Source organism: Pelmatolapia mariae, linkage group LG2 (genome assembly GCF_036321145.2).
Source record: "Pelmatolapia mariae isolate MD_Pm_ZW linkage group LG2, Pm_UMD_F_2, whole genome shotgun sequence".
Taxonomy (NCBI): Eukaryota; Metazoa; Chordata; class Actinopteri; order Cichliformes; family Cichlidae; genus Pelmatolapia; species Pelmatolapia mariae.
In genome coordinates, this window is record NC_086228.1 from 15680791 (window position 1) to 15701296 (window position 20506).

Below are 20506 nucleotides of genomic sequence, written 5' to 3' on the forward strand. Positions count from 1 at the left end.
ATTAATCCTCTAATTTTGATGTAATCCTAGCAGTGATTTGCCTGGGCTTAAACAGGGTTTCATTGGGCCAAATGTGAGATTAGAAGTCTTAACTCAAAGCTTCCCACTGAAAAGAAGTATGAGTTTTCTCGCGGTCTCAGTGTGATTAGCTTGGATCTAACACGCTAGCCAAGTTCACAGTTCAAAGACACAACAAGTGGACCAAACACAGCAAATGAGTGAGAAGGTTAAAAAAAAGCAATCAGCAGCCATTGGTACAAGGGCCACAGGAGTCATGCTGTAATTGAAGGTGTTCTCATCCTCATTCTCTGGGCTGTGGCAAGTGAACACTGTTGGACCTGCTCTTTCATTAGGTTTTGTATTTCATGCCCTTAGGAGCAGAACAAATTGAGTCTCTGTTTCCTTTTGCTCCATTGCTCATTACCCAAGAGAAAGATTAAAAGGCATTCTTTCACAGGCCGCATTACATAATATCAGCAAAGAATGGTGGACTGTAAATTGTACTTGTTGTCTCTTCAAAATACTGGACGCACCAAGGCATTAAACAACTTCAGCCATGGTGACCTCTCGCCAAGCCACCCGATCGGACTTACTTGCAGTACTCTCTCTGTGTTGGTCTCATCATCATCAGAGTGAGGCTTTAAACACTTTGGCGTACTGCAGAAATACTGAAGCGAGCAAAAAACTAACTCTGGTTGAGGTGAGGGGTTGTGTGGAACCTCTGTGCACATAGAGAATTTTTTTCTTTTCCTTTTTCTTTTTTGATTTCAATGTTACTTTCATCAGAAAGTGTGTACTCCTGGGCTTTTACAACAGCATGGAGATGTTTTAAACTCTCAGAACACTGAGCGTGTTAAAAATATTCCAGCTTTAAGTTACAAAGCACCACGCTTCAGTTGAGATTTTAGTAGTCAGCCGAAGAGTAGTACTGGTGCCTCCCAAAAGTGTCAGGTTTGTTCTTGTAGCTAAAAAAGAAATACGTAGTGGTGGACACAGACTCTGCAGAGAGGCTGATAAAGCAGAACTTCCATTAAAGTATCTTCACATAAATTATGCAAAGTATTTACAGAACGTTAAACTTAATTCCCTCTCATTACTGTGCAAAATGCAATAATTGTGCTGCCTCAGTGCATATTTAAAAAAAGAAGTGTCTCCCGCTATAGCACGGTAGCAACTAATTGAGACACGCTTGTATTGTGTGTCTTATTTTTATGCTTCGTTTTTATTCTTCAAGAAAGATGTGAGAAAACCATGAATTTTGAAACATCTCAGTGGGTAAATTGTGAGCCATTAGAAGAATGAAAAGCCCGTGAGTACTCAATGTAGAAAAAATATAGGATGACTGAGTTGAATCACATTTTTTACTGTTAGCCTTCATGTTCAAAGTTTAGAGAAGCCACTTTTACTCAGCAGGTTAATTGTTTCAAAAATCATAAATTGAGCCAAAGACAGTCACTCTAACTTTTCTGTTTATGTCATCAACAGATGCGTACCTGCTCACCCTTCCAGAGGACCAGAAAATCAGCGTGACAACAGTAACAGTGGGCCAGAGTGCTGTGTTGACTTGCGCCATCACAGGTGAACGGAGACCTCCTATATTGTGGAAGAGAAACCATCAGTATCTGAACTCCTTGAACCTGGAAGACATCAATGTAAGAGCTACCTGTCAAAACTGCCTTTAATTTATTGTTTCTAAATAAATGCAATCTAGTTAGATGTGCATAGAACTTTGAATAGTTCTAATTATTGCATTTTCACAGCAGCAATTCTCACTAATTTGCAGTTTTTGCAGGGCTGTCACTTTTTTTTTTTTCCTTTTGGAAAAAAAATTACACAAAAAAAATCCCTCCTATATTTTCTTCTCATCATATTTCAGCTTTATTCTTTTGGCAGTGGCTCAGATTGTCAGCGCATTTTATTTGACTGTTGGCACTGGCTTTGTATTGTAGGCCTGACAGTAATCCGGAATGTCAGTTTGTGTTCCTGGTGTCTGTGTTTAGAGACTGCTGGGAGGGGCTGGGATTTCAGACAAAACAAAAGATGAAGGGGGATACCGAAGGGGTTCAGCCCTAGAGGAAGGACCTACTTTTACAACTTGGTGAAAGACTGCATGTGCGTATGTGTCGGCGTTTTAATCTGTATGCACGGCCCCAGACAGCCCTCTGTGTCACTTTCATCCACATCAAAAGGAGCACGGATACTTAACGTAGCGAGATACACAGAGAGGTACAGAGGCAGAGCTCCTTTGCTTTACCCTTTTCCTCTCCATGTGTCTGGGCTGACCAAGATGAGTGTGATACTGCTGTGCATAATTAAGTCAACACTGTCGAAGAAGATAAAGGGAAACCCAGCGAAGCCACTAATGTAACATTAAATCTTGATGACCCTTAAAATGAGTAAGAGGCGCCCAGCTGTCGCCAGTCATCCTTGGCACCATCAACTGGCTTTAAACTAGTGTGCTGATGCTGGATGGAGGTGATGTGTGACTATTATAGAAACCTTTGCCAACCCCATACGTAAGTCAGATTTTTTTCTCAAGAACGCTTGAGAGGATTTATGGAAGTGAAAAAAAAGTGAAATGCAAGATTTTGTAAGGTCAACCTGGACTTTGATCTTTTTCTTAAGTTTTTTTCAAGAATTGTTTTACTGCTTTGTTTTTGTTTTGTTTTTTTTGCAAGATTCAATAGAACCATTTTTTGTTTCATCTTCTTATTTTGCCTGAAGACACGGCAGAGTTCAGCATCTCAACGAGGGGTGGTCTTTGTCTGCTTTTCATGCACTGTCATCCGTTTCCACAGTGACCAGTATCAGATCTTGCTCAGGTGTAGTTTCAATTCAAATGTCAGCTCAGGGATGAAAGCTTCTGCTACTGAATGAGGTTCATTATGAAGAAATGCTTTCTCTGGAGTTCATCAATAGCTGGGAAAAATGACAGCATATAGACGAAGGAATAAAAATGACCTATTTTAAAACTGTTAGACATTGCTATGATTTTACATCAGAACTTAGATAAAAAAAAATCTCTCCACCTTTTCTACTCATACATTTTTTCCCATTATTGTGAGAGCGGGGAGGAGAACAGGCTGTGCTGGTAATCAATCAGAGTTCTGCCTTTTGTGGTTTGCAAACGTCTTACTCCTAGAGAAAGCATCAAAATTTGATGTCCGTCCACAGAACTCAAGGTTTGAGTTGCACATCATGGAGAAAGCAGAGTTGAAAGAAGGCTTCAGCTAACAGTTTGCATTTTAATTAACCCTAACCCACTTTGGTACCCCCAGGGCTTCATAGTACTTGTGGTAAATGTTGACACATAAATTATACTCGCTATGCCTCTCGCTCTATGGTACACACAGCCTGTTGGGTTGATGCCAGTGCAGCTTCATGAAGTGAAACTGAGTTGGACAACTACAGGGACTAATCTGGCACTTCATACTGAGAGAACTTGATCTAGTCTGATCCTCGGGGTATGCGATTGTCAGATTAGATTTTTTTTTGTCGGTACCTAAAAAACGCCCAAGTTTACAACCTCTGCTGTTGCTCAGATTACCTCTTCACTTACACTAAACACTGTCAGCAAGGCAATCAGCATGAATGCTAACAGCCTCTTGCTTTTTAACAGAATACTGTGTGAAAGCCACGCAGCATCAAGAGGAACTACCAGTGGAACAAGCGCAGCTCATTCCAGATTTATTTTTGGCCCTCAGACATCCAGTCAATCACTGTTGTTCTTTCCAGAGAGGAGAATGGATTTTGCCTGCATTTGGCATCCACAAGCCCTTTCCCAAATTGCCTTGCAGACAATTTCTGTATAATTGCTGTCTGTTAATATTTGTGAGCATCTGATGCCAGCCTTAATTGGAGTTATATTCCTGTGAGTACACATGGGAGATTTATGCTGTGTAATCTCGCAGCCCCCCCCCCCCCCCCCCCCCCCCCCCCCCCAATTTTAGAACGTTGTTATTTTAGATTTTTTTTTTTCCTCAGACTTAGTGAATTGCACATTAATCCCAGCGGGGCGCTTGTATCCTGGAGTTCAATAGAGCCTCTCTGAATTTTGACAAAGCAGCTTACTGTAATTCCGTGAAGTTGACAGTTGCTGGCTATTGCATCATCATCCAAGGCTGTCAGTATTTCAATCCTCCCTGAGTGGCCAAGCCAAAGACACAGTTGTGTACTGTGCATGTCTCTGTGCAAGAGTTTGTGTGTGTACCTTCGTATTTGCTTTTGGGGATGATGACTCTTGGGTTTTGGCAAAAGTTCAGATGATGACATTTTTGTAATTTTTCAAAAGTTGGAAAATCCATCTATTTAAAGGAGTATTTAGAGGGGATTTGTATACAGTATTTGTCAGCAGCTTTCAGAGTAGTACGTCCTACTTAAACTAGTGCTTTCACAATAGAAACATATCTCATTAGGACCAAAATCTTTGATCTGAATCATAAAAAACATGCACATGTTTAAAAATAGACATGTTTTGAAGACAGACACTAAAGCTTCAATAGGAGAAGATGAAAAACAGGAAACAGAGGAAATAATGTTTCTTTTTCTCCTTTCTGATCACATGCATTGAAGTAGGTATTTATCTGATATAATTCTTAAGCAGCTGTGTTTTTTTTAATTGAATGCAACTCCTGTGCTGTTTCTAACAGATGATTCAATCAAGTTTTGTGATAACACATTTCAGATAATACATGAAATAACTGAAACTCAGTGTCCTGTTTTAAAATAGCTACAAAAATATGTAATTTAACAAAGCAATCATATGGTCTGGAAGCTTAGCTCATATTCTGTACTGTCTGTACTGGGTGACTTGCTGCCGTGTCAGTGTGCATTCAACAGACAGTTTGCCTCAGAGATTCTGAGAGAGTAGCTGAAAGGCCAACTTATATCTCCTAAAGTGATGCCACAATTAAACACAATAAAACAAGAAACAAATTGCAAAAACTGCAAATGTTCATATTTGAGACAAGTGCATTTTTATCATTTTTTTACTAAGCCTTGATGATGCAAGAGTTAGCACTAGGGCAGGTTAACAACTCCCGATTTCCAGAAAGTTGATCGAGTTCATTTGGATGCAACATTTTCAGTGGTACAAATGTTTCATCACTCATCCAAGTGACTTCTTCAGTCTCAGCTGATTGCAGGTTTCCCCAGGCTTATCAACAGTACAGTTGCATAACGATCAAAACTACCACCACTGCATAACAATGAGCCACGAGATCCAAGAGAAAAGGAGGACACTCGCTGCCCAAGTGAAAAGCATTGTTGATCTCATATATGTCACGAGTGTTGGAAGAGTTGCGATGCGTATTTTTCAAACTCTGTGTCTCTGTGGCTTTCAAACCCCAAATGCAATGCACAAGAAATGGTCCACCTCAAGCAAGCGTCAGGTTCACAGCAGGATTACTACTAGCTAGTGCCAAAAGCACTGAGGAAACCAAGTAACCACTGCTAAGTGGTTGCAATCAATCATCACTCTTTACACCTACATGCCAGTGGCCACTCTTTGGATGAAAGGATGAGGAAGGAATTCTGGTTTGAGCGGATATTTATGTAAAAAGGAATGACCATCTCAGAACAAAGTTCAAACAGTCCAGTACTGTGATTTCAGCCATTCTCCAGTTCTCTGTGAGTAGTACTCATGGCCACTGATTAATGCTCATGACAATTTGCATATCAATGATCAGGAAACCGAGCTTGTGGCTCATTGATACATAATGATGATAATTTTGATCATAATGCAGTTGTACTGTTTATAAGACTGGGGAAAACTGCAGTCAGCTGAGACTGAAAAACTCTCATGGATAAGAGATGAAATGTACCTAAATTACCGAGCACGTGCCAAGACAAATCTCCTGGTTGTGTGTATATATTCTCCCTGTCAATGTGTGGGGTTCTTCGATTTGCACCGGTTTTCTCACACAGTGCAAAGGCATGCTTGTTAGGTTAATTGGTGATTTTAAATTAGCCATTTTTCTCTGTCTGTTGCTCTGTGACTGGTGACCTAACTTCTGCCCCTTGACAGCTGGTAGTAGGCTATAGACCCCATTTGGATAAGTGGCTAAGAAAACGTTGGTACTTTATCATTTGCTTCCCTTTTTTGGTTTGTAATCCATCTCTTTCATAAATGCTTTGATTAGAAATGAACCTCTAAATTTTTGACTTCTGTTTTTCCTCCAGCAGATCTCGTCTCAGGTAGGGTGTTTTTGGTTTTTGGTTTCACCAAACTGACATCAATTCACGTTTTCTGTTATTTCATCCAAAAAAAAGCCCACAAAGCTGTAAAGTGCTGACAACAAATCATGTCTGTCAGCTCAGGGATGGGACAAAAAAGTCTGAAAATATTACACATGAACTGTCATGCAAACTTTTATGGGACAGTTAAATCTAAAGAGGTAATCTGGCCAAAATAAAGGTGTTATGCTAGTAGAAGATACTAGGATTATTAGCATAAGTAAGGGTGGAAAGCAAATTTTACATGCCTATTATACTTTCACCTTATTGCTATTTTAAAGGGTAATATATTCCAATAAATACCTGGTAGTGGTCAGCCATGCAGATAGGTCTTTTATGTCACATTTAAAAATATGTCTCTCTGACATTTACAGCTTTTCCCACTATGACAGAGGTGACTTGAATTTTGTTTGCAATGCGTGCAACATCAAAACAAATTAACTTCAGCAGCTGTATTTCTCTCCAGGAACTGTCTTCTTAAGTTAGAGAGTGAGCTCTGTAGATTAAGTCAATCCATTTTCAACATTTTCTTTTCCTCTCAAAAGGCAATTCGAAGCAGGGAATCTGCAATGAAGCATTCACAGATAAGTCACCTACAAACATAAAAATAATCAAAATACAAAACTTTATATAAGGAGGAGTTGAAACAAAAAAGTGTTTCTAGGAAAACATGCACCTTTTTTAAATGTCAGTTTTGTTAGCTCAACAGATTAAGTACCATTCACCTCCATTGTGCTGGGGCGCAGGAGTAATTACAACAGCTGAAATCTCATAAACATAGGCACATAAAACTGAAAATATTTGCATGGATAGAAATACACAGAGGTAAGTAATAAAATGGTTCTTTGTATTAAATTGAACTGACATTTTAATGGCGAACAGCCTATTTTTAGCTGGATTGCAAAACAAATCCGTCTTTGTTTACACTGGAGGGTATTTTTACTCAAAATGTTGTGTTCTTCTAACAAAGTTTCACGAGGCTGAGCTAGAAACGTCTTCAAAGGCCATTGTCTGAAATGCCTCATCATACCACAGGTTAGCTATTCAATGAGGTGGCTCTTCAGTGTCCTTTCAGAGGTGACTGGGCAGTGACAGCTTTATTAATTATAGTTTCTTGAGGACTATGGCCTATTTGTAAATCCACCTCTGCCTGCCCTTGTCTCCTTTCCCTACGAGTAGTCCTACCCTTGCCTGTTTCGTGTGCACAGAGCTGGGTGCTGGGTGCTGCTGATAGCTGAGGTTAGGGTGGTGAGGTGAGGTGGAGGAATCTTGTCGACAGCCTCCGCCGTGGCTCGTTCCACCCCTGTGAGTTTCATTTCTCCCCCCATTCATTTTTCATTTAAGAAGGTGACACAATATGCTCTCAGCCCAAGGGGCCAAAACGCACCATCGATTTCCCCTCATATTGTGGAGCTCTGATGCTTCACTCAGCCCGACCCGTTACCAAGCTTGTACGTTAGATCGGAGCACACCGGGACGAACCGATAAACACGCAGTTTGCCTGTAAACACGATGGCTGCCTGTCCTCGCTCATCTGCAGACATTTGAGGGTAAGCTGAATGTCAAGATGTAAAGCCAGCAGAGATGTGATCAAAATGTTAAAAGCTATTTAATGAGAAAAGGTACTTTTCTTCTTATGAACTCTTCTGATAGAGGGTTGTAATTAAGGCTGAGTCTTGACAATGCTGTGTTCAGTTATAATAAACCAGAAGCACTGAAGCAGAATCACGGCTATTCTTAAGAGCAAACGTTCACACTGCTAAAAGATATCTGAATGATTTTTTTTTAAGCGTAGCAGCAATCAGAAGTGAACAGTTTTGGCATTTGGCCCTCATCAAGTTAGATGGCAATGGTGAAAACTCTAATGAAGGCAGAGTGTCGCAGCACGCTCATTTCTGAAAAGCCACTGTGCATCACAGTGTTATTGTAAGAACAAGCACATATTTAAGTAGTCCCAGAAGATTTATAATGTATTCGCTTGATTTAGATGATACGCTTAAAGGAGTGTTGTTATATAATTCAATGTACGTTTATTTTTTCCACTCAAATATAGAAGCAGATTCAAAATATTAATGTCTTCTTTTTAAAAGTTACTACCAGGTCCACCTTAAAAAACTGTGTCAACTGTGAAATTGCCAACCACAATAAATAGTTACACTAATACTAATGAATTAGTCAATAAATAAATAATAGTCAACCACAATATTCCAGGTAACTTCCTGTGCATTAGCATTATTAGCATGTTTAGGTCAAAAGTAAACTAATAAATTTCTTTCTCCTTTAGGGTTGTTAAAACGAGAAAAACACTTTTACTTTTCTTTCAAGCAGAAGAAGTCTTTTTATTACTTTATATGAATCCAATGCAGAAAAAGAGCACCGCTTTAATTAATTTTTAGGAGTAGATTATTATATTACTCCAGGGCTCAACGTAGTACCAAAATGTATTATAGTAACTTGTGAAGATGACTTTTTATTGCAGTGTGATCTTACCAAGAGGGCAGACATTCACTCTTTGCCAGCACACCATCAATGGGCTCATTAGCTTTGGGGGCTTCTTTCTGCGCTGCAGCTTGAACAATTTATTCCTCTGCCCGCTTTGCTTCCATGTCCGGCACCATTTTTTTTTTTCTGTTCTCTGGCTTAATAACCACAACACAGCATGAATTAATCATGTTTCAGTTGGCTTTCATAGATTGGTTTTGGTTTTGTTTCGCTTGAAATAAGCCACATGAGCATTGCTTTGTGTATTTGTGGAACATGCATGGACACACAGTGTCAATGTTTTGCCTTTTTCAAGGTCAGTTACAGTTCAAATGAGTAGCTTTTATTATTTTTAATATTTCATTGTTTTTGTTTGTGAAACACTATAATTTTTGTCGGTGACCCCCGTTAGCACTAATGCCTCACAGCAAGAAGGTCCTGGGTTTGAATCCACTCTGTGTGGAAATTGCATTTATCAGTGGGAGGTACTCTAGCTCCCACAGTCCACAGATATGCACGAGGTTAGGTAATTTGTGATTCTAAATTGACTGTAGATGTGAACGTGAATAACCTGTCCAGGGTGTACTTCTTACCCTATGACATCTGGTATAGCCCCACCACCGATGGATGGATGTGTAATTTCTACAGTAATCATCTGTCACCTCAGCTCGTTTCCATCAGATCTCTTGCCACTGATTGGAAAAACTGAGAACAATTCTTCTTAACTGTGTTCTGTGGCACAAAATGGCTTCAACTTTTGACTAAGATTGATGGCCATTAGCTCAGCAATGTGCCTTTTTGGTTGTCATGTGGTAGTTTTAATTTCCTGTTCTATAAACGATTCTCATCTGCACGCCACAGGCTTGTTGCATTTCAACTGAAACGATTCATTTCAAGCTCTCAATGCCTAAAGCCAAAATTGCTGCTTCTGGTAGCTTTCTGTAAGTGATAAAAGCTGTTATTTATTTATTTTCCCTCTATGTGTGGTAGGATTTTGGGGATGACGGTTCACTGTACTTCACCAAGGTCACCACTACCCACATGGGCAACTACACCTGTTATGCTGATGGATATGAAAAACTGTTTCAGACCCACACTCTTCAAGTGAACGGTAAGAGGCTTACACATACATTTGTCACACTATTTGTAAAACAATAGCCCCTGTTTAATGCTAAGATTTCATCTGAAAATCTATATTTGGTAAATAATAGTGACAAAGTGGAAAAAACATATTCTTGCCAGGTTTAAGGCAAATTTACATTTACTGTTAACATTTAGAGTTTTGTTATGATCTCACAATGGTCATTATAATCTCTTTGCATTTGTCCCCACAGTCCCTTGTCACATTTGTGGTTGTATCCAGTCTTTGTTTATATTGCTCTCAAAAAGTCATAACCAGAAGTATTTGAACAGTCATACATTTATGTGGGTTTTTTTTTTTTTTGTCTTGTTTTTTTTTTCTCTGTACGTGACCACCGTGGATTTTAAATCAAAGAACACAGATGTGATTCAAGTGCAGACTCTCAGCTTTAACTCAAGGGGAATTTGCCTTGAAAAACTCCTGGGTTCCTTTTCCAGTATGCTTTGGGTCGTTATTCATTTGCACAGTCAAGTGCCGTCTAATCAGTTTTGCAGCTTTCGGCTGAATCTAAGCAAAGAGCACACTTGAGCATTAATCATCCTTTTTCTGTCACCAGTCGCATCATCAATAAACACTAGTGACCCAGTTCCAGTTGCAGCCATGCCATATGGCATTAAGCTATGCCATAATAGTACCTCTATTATGCTGGGCAAGGTTAGGGTTAGGGTTTGGGCTTAGGGGTAGGTTAGATCATGAGCTGTTCTAATCTGGCCTTTTTGTTGAGTGTAACCAGTGGTTTGCACCTCTTTGTAAACCCTCTGCAATTGCATTCATGAAGGCCTTGACAATGATACACCTCCCTGAGTGTGTTCTTGACTTGATTAGATTTTGTGAAGGCGTTTTTCTTGCATCAGCATTTCTTTATGTCGAGAGATTAATTTGTAATGAAATAACAAGGGAACAGGTCGTACCTGGCTAGGAATCTGATTGTCAGTCAGTTGTCTAACTATTTTTGAGCCTCTGAAAATGGGAGGCTATGTGTAAAAATAAGCATAATTCCTAGAGGAATTCTTTTTTTAATAACTTGAATTAAAACTGAAAGTCTCTTCTTCAATCACATATTCATTGTTTGAGTTAAAATCCACTGCAGTGTTGTACAAATCAAAATTACAAAAATTGTTGTCCAAAAATGGACTTGTGGACTTGACTGTAGCGGTGCATTTAGAGCCAATAATGGGCTTTTAAAACAGCCTCTAAAGAGTAGAAAAGTAGAAATTCATTTCTGAGAAAATTGTTTTTTTTCTAAGTATTTCTTCCTGGAACAGTCGTCCTTTAGAAAAATGTCCCTCTCCAAAATCACTTCAAAACAATCATTGTGTAGGGCACTCTTTATTAATGGAGACTGTAAGTAAATGGGTAAGTGGTAAAATATCAGGCTGCTCTCAGGAATAGTTGTCACCATACCTACTGCTTAAAACTGCATGCCAGGTTCTGTTGTGGTGGGGCTTTTTTTCTTAGCTGGTTCTATAAATTCATAATATCTCAAAACTTTTTGCTCCGTAATTAATGGCAGGATAACATAAGGCAGATGTTTTTCATACCGCATGAGTGCATTATCCCAAAAGTAAAACATAGTCTTAAGATGTAGTCACACTAATACCAATTGATAGGAAAAAACTGTGGCAGACTGAAAGAGCTAGCTTTTTGTCTTATTGTTTAGCAGCCTGAGCAATTTCTCTAAAAGTTGGTTTGCACTATATGCTCAGGACTAAAATGCAAACAGTGACTACCTGGTGGCGGCATTTAACAGCTAAAGATTCAGACACTTCCCAGAGGAGAAGTCAGTCCAGCAAACAGTGCTGGAATTAATATTTGACTATTGATCAGAATTGCAACTCTAAGACATTCTTACTTCTTACTTGTTGGTGTAATGCCTAACATGAGTAAATAAGCAACTGTTTGCAAACAAGTCTGCCTTATCCAGTAATGAGTTCATTAGATGTCTGTTGCATTTATAGCTTCTTCCTGCAGCCTCCGAGTGGCCATACAAATCAGTTATTGCGTATTTGTTATTTCTTTTGTCATTTTACTCGAATAAAAGGCCAAAAGACTGAATGCTAAAATCCAGTTTATACTCTAGTGAGATCTCTGTCTGCCTCTGCTAGACTTATAAGTCTATTCTCAAAAATAAATCTTTGAAACAGGTGTGTTCCTCATACAAGGCTTTTCTTGGCTCACAATGGGCCTTTGGGGATGACTGTACACCTAAGCACAACTGGTTCAAGTATAGTTAAGGCAAAGAGTCTGTGTTTCCTGTCTTTAGAGGTTTATGTGTTTTTTTGCAACTTATGGTCATTTCATACAGAAAAAAAGTGTTTGGGCTTGAGTAAATTAACCCCCACTTAAAGCGAAATAAAAGCCATATTTCATATTCAGGGAAAACCCTGTAGTGATGGTAGTATTGGCTTTTTGATGGTGCTAAGCAAAAGTCACGTTGTTCAAACATTGTGTAAACAGGAAAAGTAGTACATAAAATTTAAGGAAAAGTTGACACATTTTTATTCCTTCAAGGAATTCTCATCATTTCGATAAGCATGCTAATGTTTCAAGTAAGTGGCCTTCATCATAAATTAAAGAAAATGAAGGTCATGTCATTTATCATTGAAAATCATTGAAAATTAGTAATTGATTGTGTGAAGAAAAATCCGCTGATCAACTGATTAGTCTCTTGAGTGGCAGAGAATGCAAAACCAGACTTCCAGTAATTAAAATTGTTAGATCTAGCACTACTTTTATGTTAACTGAGAACAATCCACCCAGGATGGTGCATATTGTATGCAAAGTCAGAGCAGCTGCATATTGCTGCAGGTGCAAATAAAAGAAAGTGCTGATTGGTTCACAGAAGGCAGGCAAAAAAACAAAAAAAACAAAAACAATTGGACCAGAGTGATGACAGAATTAATTTTGGCAGTGTGGGAAAGTGGAAGTTGAGTAAAGAACAGACTAGAAGCCCCAGTACCCAAGATTCCACACAAATGAGTAAAGACAGACCAGCCTTCATGAATCGTGACAATGATAAAATGAAGCGAGGTGGTGTGATTCTAATGACAGTTACTGATGGTCAAGGTTCTGTTATGTACGCTCTGTTGCTATGTTTTTAAACTTGTTCAGAGAAAGCATTTTAAAATAAAATCATCATTCAGTCCAGCAGGTGTCATTGTGTAGAGTGCTGAGCTCCACTACATATCTCTCTGCGGCGTCACTCTTGATAGATTGCCCCACCTCGGTGGAGGATTTACATGTTCAGGTCCAGTGAAATACTGAATGGCTGTAGGGCCATGCTTGGCTAACTGATCGTTTCATTCTCACAGATTTATTTTTTATTATTTTGTGCACTGCACCCCTTTTTAGAGTATTCTCCTTTTATTTGTGCACTAGTCATTGTGACCTCACTTTCATTTAGAACTAATACCAGTTCAGTATATTATCTAATTTTTACTAATTGGTTTGGGATAGTCAGTACAGGGAATAACGGTGCAAAGACTGACACAGGAGCAGTAAAGAGAGGACAAAGGTGAAGAGAGCAAGTTTGTGTGAATGAGACACTTTTCTTCCATACTGCTCCTAATGAGCTGAATGTATTAAAAAAAAAAATCACAATGTGTCAGTGCGGAAAGCTCAAGATCTTCATTACTTTTGACAGACACTCGGCTCATTATCATTCTTCTAAAAGATTACTCTGAGGTTAATTGCAAAGAAACACAGGCCCTAATAAACCCAGTATTGTGTATATGGAAAATGGGGACCCTCGTGAGGCCGGTGACTTTTGGTTGTAATTAATACTCTAACTTCCACATGACCTTTTTACTGAAGACTATGAGTTTCACATGCTTAGTCTGGGTGAAGCCTCAGAGGACCTGCTATCATCCTGCCATGGCTACTGAGCTTTTCTAAAACTCAATTAAAAAACAGCTGAAATAGGGTAATCCTGGAGAAGTGGATTCAGAATGCTGTCCATCACTCTTGGGGCCGCAAGAGAATGGCAAGATATACATTTAGAGTTTTATTCTGAGCAACTAATGAAATTTAGACTGGACGTACATTTAGGGGAACTTTTTGATTTCCCAGTGAAGACGTCTGAGAGCAGAGAGGTTTCTATGTTGTAAGCTGAGTGCAAAGTGTGGAAGATCATTAAGAAGTTTTGGTTTTGATCCCTTTTTACCCACACAAACTGACTCATCAAAATGTCCCTCATGGATTTTATACAAGCATCTCATCTATTGTCCGCATGCTTTTATTGACAACTAGCTGCCTCCTATTGTTCACCACATCTTAATGAAGACACTGCAATGCTATCTTCAGTGTACACTATTATCCTCGAGGTGTTTATTTTGTCATGATTATTTGTTGTTGTAACTCTGTTGTGCCGGCTCTTTTTTTTTTTGTCTTCCTTTCTTTCTGTTTTGCGGTGACCCCACTTTACCCACATGAATCAATAGAGCTGAATCTCATTTATACTGTGGCTGCAAAGTTTGCCCACTCTCCCAGGCACTTAAGCAGAAAACAAATTGTTGTTTGGGGTAAATTAATGAAAGTCTTGGTTGAATCGTCAGATACACCAACCAATTTTTCTCCTGGAAAAATACATTTTGTTTCCCTCTCTACAAAGCTGCTTTCATTCTGGAAAAAAAATAATTTCAAAACATATGTATTTTTGAAGTGTTACATGTGAAAGGTAGTATCTTTTGTCAAAAGTTGGCATGTGCATTTTGTGTATGAATGCAGTTTGGTTTTTACTTTTATCCAAGAATGAATTGATGATACCATGTAACATTGTTGTTTATGTGCCCTGTGACCCCTGGAAGTCATGTTGTTGGGGGTTAAGAGCTCGTGGTAGGGTGTATGGTGCGAAAGGGAGGGCACACTAATGGGGATTCAGAGACCTGCTGAACCTAACATATACCCATGGGGTCTTGTTATGAACCCTGAGGTTAGCTATAGGTGGTAGGTGTGGTGTGAATCTTGGTGCGCTAATCCCTTGCTCCAAAATAGCCCCTCGGGGCCTGAAAGAAGTCATATTTCTGAGAAATAGAGCTAGAGGTGGAGCTTAACCCATGAGAGCTTACCTATGTAGAAGCTCAGGAAGCATAAACCTTGACTGAAACTGGACTGTCTGTTTTTCCGCTGTTGCTCTTTGGATGTGTGAATACTTACAAGCCCCTAGCTGAATGCTGCTGTGTTGGAGTTTTTCCTAGAGAACCAGTGGGTTGCCCACACACTGCTGGATTTTGACGAGAGAAAAGGGTCTGAGTGTTGCTGTGCGTAGGTGCTGAAGAGCAGTTCAGACAGAGTGTACAGACGTGTAGATTTGGAGTGTCTGGTTGGGGGTTTAGGGGGGGTTTTACCTGTGGAAGTTATGGTTCTGTCAAACGGACACGAGTAACCAGATGCACAAAATATCAGAGAGAGAGTGTAGTTTAGGAAAAATTAGCTATTTCATGTATACCAGAGTGTTGTGTGAGTCTTTTGTCTTTTCTGCAATAATTTGGCCAAGAACTATACATGTTGGACATTTAGTCGTAGTTCTTAAATCTATATAATTGCATGGATGTTTTTATTGTGGGTACATTAAACACATAAACCATAGACCTTTAATCATAAAGGAAATAGCTACTGTAATATAACACATTGATATGTGGACATCTTTTTAAAGGCTTAAGACTGTTATGGTGCATTCAATAACTTTGAGCCATATACAGTTTAAATATGTTTAAATATGCTTGTTTCTTAGCTGACACTGGATGTATGGATGTTGCCATACCTCAAACTTTTGGTGAATGTAACGAGACAGCATATGAGAGCTGTACAGAAAAAATGCACATGCTGAACAAGTTAGGTTATTAACTTACACATTTAGTTATCTGTGACATTTCTGAACACTAATTCTATGATAATGATGGCTGGAACAAGCTGGTCCAAGGCTGTTTAAAATGTCCCACGAGCCTAATTTTAAGTATCTTGGGCTGAGACATGACTGTTCAGTGCTTCCTTTAAGTAATTTTTGTTTCAAAATAAAAGATTCTGGTACAAATTACAGTAAATAAAATAGCAAAATAGGTCTCATTCATATCAGCTATTTGCATTTTACTGGAACTGAATTTATAATCAACAAACTATTATAACTCTAGTTGTATCTTTCCACAGAAAAAAAGAACAACCAAACATCTGTTCTTTTTTAGTTTCTTTGTTTTTGCTTTCTATTGTTATGTTCAGCAGGTGCCCCGTGGACCAAATTTCCCTAATTTTAATGGTATTATTTAAATTCCTTGTTGTAAATAATGAATCAGATAGAAAATACACATTGAATGAGGAAAAAGTAGCCCAGCCCCTGTGCACACGTACAGACATTACTGGTTTTGAGACAGAAAAGAAAAAGCATATAAACACAGCATTGCGGTATTCCTTAGAGATCCATTATACTTAATTTCCATTCCAGATCTTTTTTAATAACACTCCTAGCAGTCTTACTTTTGTTTTACCCTTGGAAAGTACTTTTTCAATCGCTTTGTGATTTTTCACATAGTGCACTGGATTCAGGCTCTGGACCAAACTGTTTTCTGAGCTTGATTACTTCCACATATCCATGGGAGGCATGCAGGTGAAAGAGTAATCACAACCGAGAGAGAAAGCTTTCATCGTGGTGTGCATATTTGTCCTGGTGTGTGGCTGTGGATGTGTGTGGACAGTATTTCAAGGTGGTGTATGAGTCGGTGTCATAGGGAGATGTACAGAGGCTCATGTGTGCTATTAAGAGTGTGTGCGTCTGTGTGTGTTTAATAGCATGAGCCACAAGTTCAATTTGACTGAAGTTCTGTACCAAGACTGCCAGGCTTAGTTGGAAATCTCCCAGTCGTGTGATGGTGAAGTGGTCTCCTGCCATGGTGTTTGTGTGCTCCACGCTTGTTTGTGTATGTGTGTCTCTGCACGCCTGCTCATCTTCTGGAGCACCATGGCCGACGGGAGCCTTGCTGAGTGATTGACGACTGGCTGGGGAGCTTTATGATGGAGCTGTCAGCCCTGCTGTGTCGCATTCTCCTGGCAGTGGCTCTCCTGACACTCTCAGAAACACATCAGAATGCAACTTTTCTCACATCTTGTCTGAATTGAGTTTTGAGTGGAAAAATCCCCCTGCTTGCCTCGCTCTTTTCGTTTTCACGAATGTCTGGGCAAAGAAAATGGTGATTTGCACGCAGGAATCGAGTATGTGCATATGCATTTATGGACTGTGTGAGAGAGGGATTTTCGAAAGGATGAGTGTACACTTTCTGTTGTTTTTGGGACTCTGGTGAAAGAGCTGGATTTACTGTGGGAGAAGGCAGGCTTTGTCAAAAGTCTTTAAGTTACATTTTGTGTCATTAAATATCACTCTATCAGAGTAGCTATACTGTCACAGCATATTGTCAGGCTTTCAGCTGACATAATCATTGGCAACAAACAAAGGTGTCAGAAAGTAACAACTAACAAACAGCAGTTGTGTCTTCAGAAACACCCAGTGCTCTCAACATCAAATAAACCATGTTAATTTCATTTAAAACTACATTTAAAACAAAATACAACTCTGATATTCTCTTTCTTTTTTTAAAGAAAGAGAGAAAATCGCTCTACATGCATAATTTAAACAAAAAAAGAGACATTTTAACCATTAACAGTATATAGCAAATGTATAGTGAGATTTTCTTAAGCAGAAATTTCGTTTACGCTCCACAAGAATGATTCTGAGTCCTGCTGCAAAAATTTCTTCATCTTGTCCTCCAGACTGAAATGATGGCGGTCAACAAATATTAATAAGCCATGACCACTCTTAATAGCTACATCAATAAGTAAACCCTAAAATAACGAATCTTAAATTCTGATTAATTCTGAATTAGTTGCACTAGAGAAGATATTGATACTGTAACACTGTTCTAACTATTCATTTAAATAATAAGTAAAATAGTCGTAACATTGTCACCATAACGATCTTTTGCATCAGCAGCATTTATTTTTCTGTTCCATACAAATCCTTGGAAGCTCAGCATTTCCAGTGCACAGCTCACTGCACTCTTGGCACTCTGAGTTGAAAAGTGTGATTTTAGGAACATGACCATACTCAAGACGTGAATGTTTTGTAGCCAGACAAAAATAAACACTTGAGAAGTGCTCTAAAAAATGGGTCATGGGCACGTCCGGTGCAAAATCCACTGTGTGTGGACACAGAGCCTAATTGATGGAATTGAGCAATCAGATGGCACACCTGGTATCATTATCTGTTGCTTTGTAAGCACATCCAATTATTCCTGATGACAATTTTAAAGCCAAAATCTCGAAGCTACATATGCTCTCATGCCTCTACTCTTTTTATCAGGGGAACTCCTCTTTTCAGGTGTCTTTGGTGTTTTGCTGGAATGGTAACACTGGGAGAAAACTGGGTACAACATGCAAAAATAGTCCCCTGGGCACTTATTAAACTGTAAACGAATGTGCTGTAATACTTTACTTTAAATGATTATATTAGTTTAAAAGTTTCACCCATTAAACTCATAATAACCCACACACACATACACACATGCACAAACACACTTAGTTAATTGCTATTCTTACCAAACAGTGCTTCTCCTAAACTAACAATTATCCCAATTCTCCCGATAATATTAGCTAAATTTGTTTTGAACTTAATTACATACATTAAGTATGACTTTCAGTTATTGCAGTGCCACAATTCAACATTTCAGTTTGCTCTCATCCAACACCACACAAAACTTTCCCTCTTTTTTTCTAATTTAATAGATGTGCACGGTTGGCTCACCACATTTTAATTAATTCATTCTACCTCAGGTGGGAATTAAATAACTTGGTGGACTTATCGAACGCTACCAGTGACCGTTCGGAACCCCGGTAGCATTAATAGATATCTACAGCAGGGCAGGATGGGCTTTCTCCCCGACATTCGCACAGTCACATGGGGAATTCACTGACATGAGCTTTTTCTCAAATAATAGGCCTTTAACTAAGCAGTGACCTTTATTGGGCTCTGTGGGCAGCCACTGGGAATTATGGCAACATTGATAGAACTTGGCACCTCCTACGCAGGTTTCAGCCCTCCACACCTGCTTTTTAGCTCAGAGTAACAACTGTAGGCTGTAACTGATAGACAGCAGTCAGATTTTTGCAGTCATGATGCACAAGCTGTATATTTGACAGTGTAATTTGCAAGAGGAAATGCACCGCTCTGCTATTTGAATAGCTTTTCTGGTCTAAAGAAGAGGTGAGAGCTGATATCCCCCATTGCTAAATATGACTTATGACAGGTAGAAATCCCATTTTTATTAATACTTATTCATACTGATATATCCTCAGAAACTTTAGTATTAGAAATTTGACACAACGCTGCAAAGCCACTGCACTACACTGCACTACAGCACATGTGCTGCACTACAGCACATGTAATTTTATTGCAAACATCCTTTAGAAGTTGTTTGGAATTTGAAACAATCGCAACAAAGTCAAGGTTTCCAAGACCAAGAATACACACTAAATCTCTTTTTAAACAATAACTTTTTGAAAAGACAAAACCTAAACATCTGCAGCCCAGATGCAGTTGATCCAGCTCAGGATCTGGGAATTTTTAGATATAGCACAATGAAACATTTTGCATCATATGTTCACAAATGCATATTGGAATAATATAAGGAAAACTGGAAGACAGTGTATCAACGTTCTCAAGTAAAATATCCCAAAATAATTTGGATACAAATCTTAACAATTCATGCATGGGGGGAATTTTCAGCCTTACGTAACCTCACCCTGCTCTTACATAGTTAATTATATATTTATGTTGTGCTGAACACCTTCATGAATAAAAAAGTTGGAAAAACTAGGCTAGGTTACAAAAATTTTGGCAGGCAGTGATTCCTTCCCATCACAGATGTTTAGTTGAACTAGGTCCATGAAACCAACAGAGGACCCACTCACATGGAACTGCTGGTCTGCCTGCACAAGCCGCTGTATACCCATTCACAGCACTGATTAGTCCCACTCTTACTTACTGTGTAATTGCACCTGTACATGCTGAAAATATACTTTGACTGTAACCTATTGGACTCCTGTAGTGTTGTTACCAGCTATGATTAGATCTTAGTTCAGAGACCTCCAGCTGAAAGCGCCAACCAGTTCCACCTTCTGAAATCACACAAGCAATTTACTCAAAAATTGGATGAGATGTGAGCGCAATCTCATCCTATCCACTTTCCATCAGTCTCAATAGTATCAGAAGATATTTCTATATACTGTATCGGCCTTAGCAAAAGACCACCCTGATCACAACCTGGCTGCCACTTTTCAACACCTGTTTCAGACTGAGAGTGAAGACTAAAAAAATGTGATCATATCATATTTGGTATCTTTGAAATCACATTAAAATAGCAAAAATGAATAGATACTAGTATTTTTAATACAAATTTATTTATAGTCCTGTTTTAATCCCTAAAGATGATGATAATGATAAAGAAATAATAGTTGTAAAGTTGAAAAAAGTGGAGTTAAAACATTATTGTATCAAAAAAGAGATTAAACATATAACACACTTTGACTACTCAAAACTTAAAACCTAAAATAAGACAAAGAGCTACTGTGTCTGATCTCCTCAGACAGCTCGTTCCTGAGTTGGAGCGC

At 38.9% G+C, this 20506-nt stretch overlaps 1 protein-coding gene across 2 annotated transcripts in view; it reads left to right on the forward strand.

The window, feature by feature from the left end:
- The window catches only part of fstl5 (follistatin-like 5), a 187945-nt gene that overhangs the window by 120420 nt on the left and 47019 nt on the right, over positions 1 to 20506 (forward strand). Inside the window, exons 7-9 of one of the 2 annotated variants that reach the window (XM_063493843.1) lie at positions 1486 to 1652; positions 6181 to 6195; positions 9706 to 9826. In XM_063493843.1, coding sequence (XP_063349913.1) covers positions 1486 to 1652; positions 6181 to 6195; positions 9706 to 9826 — 303 coding nt within the window. The remainder of the gene's footprint in view (positions 1 to 1485; positions 1653 to 6180; positions 6196 to 9705; positions 9827 to 20506) is intronic. The other variant, XM_063493852.1, reaches the window with a different exon arrangement.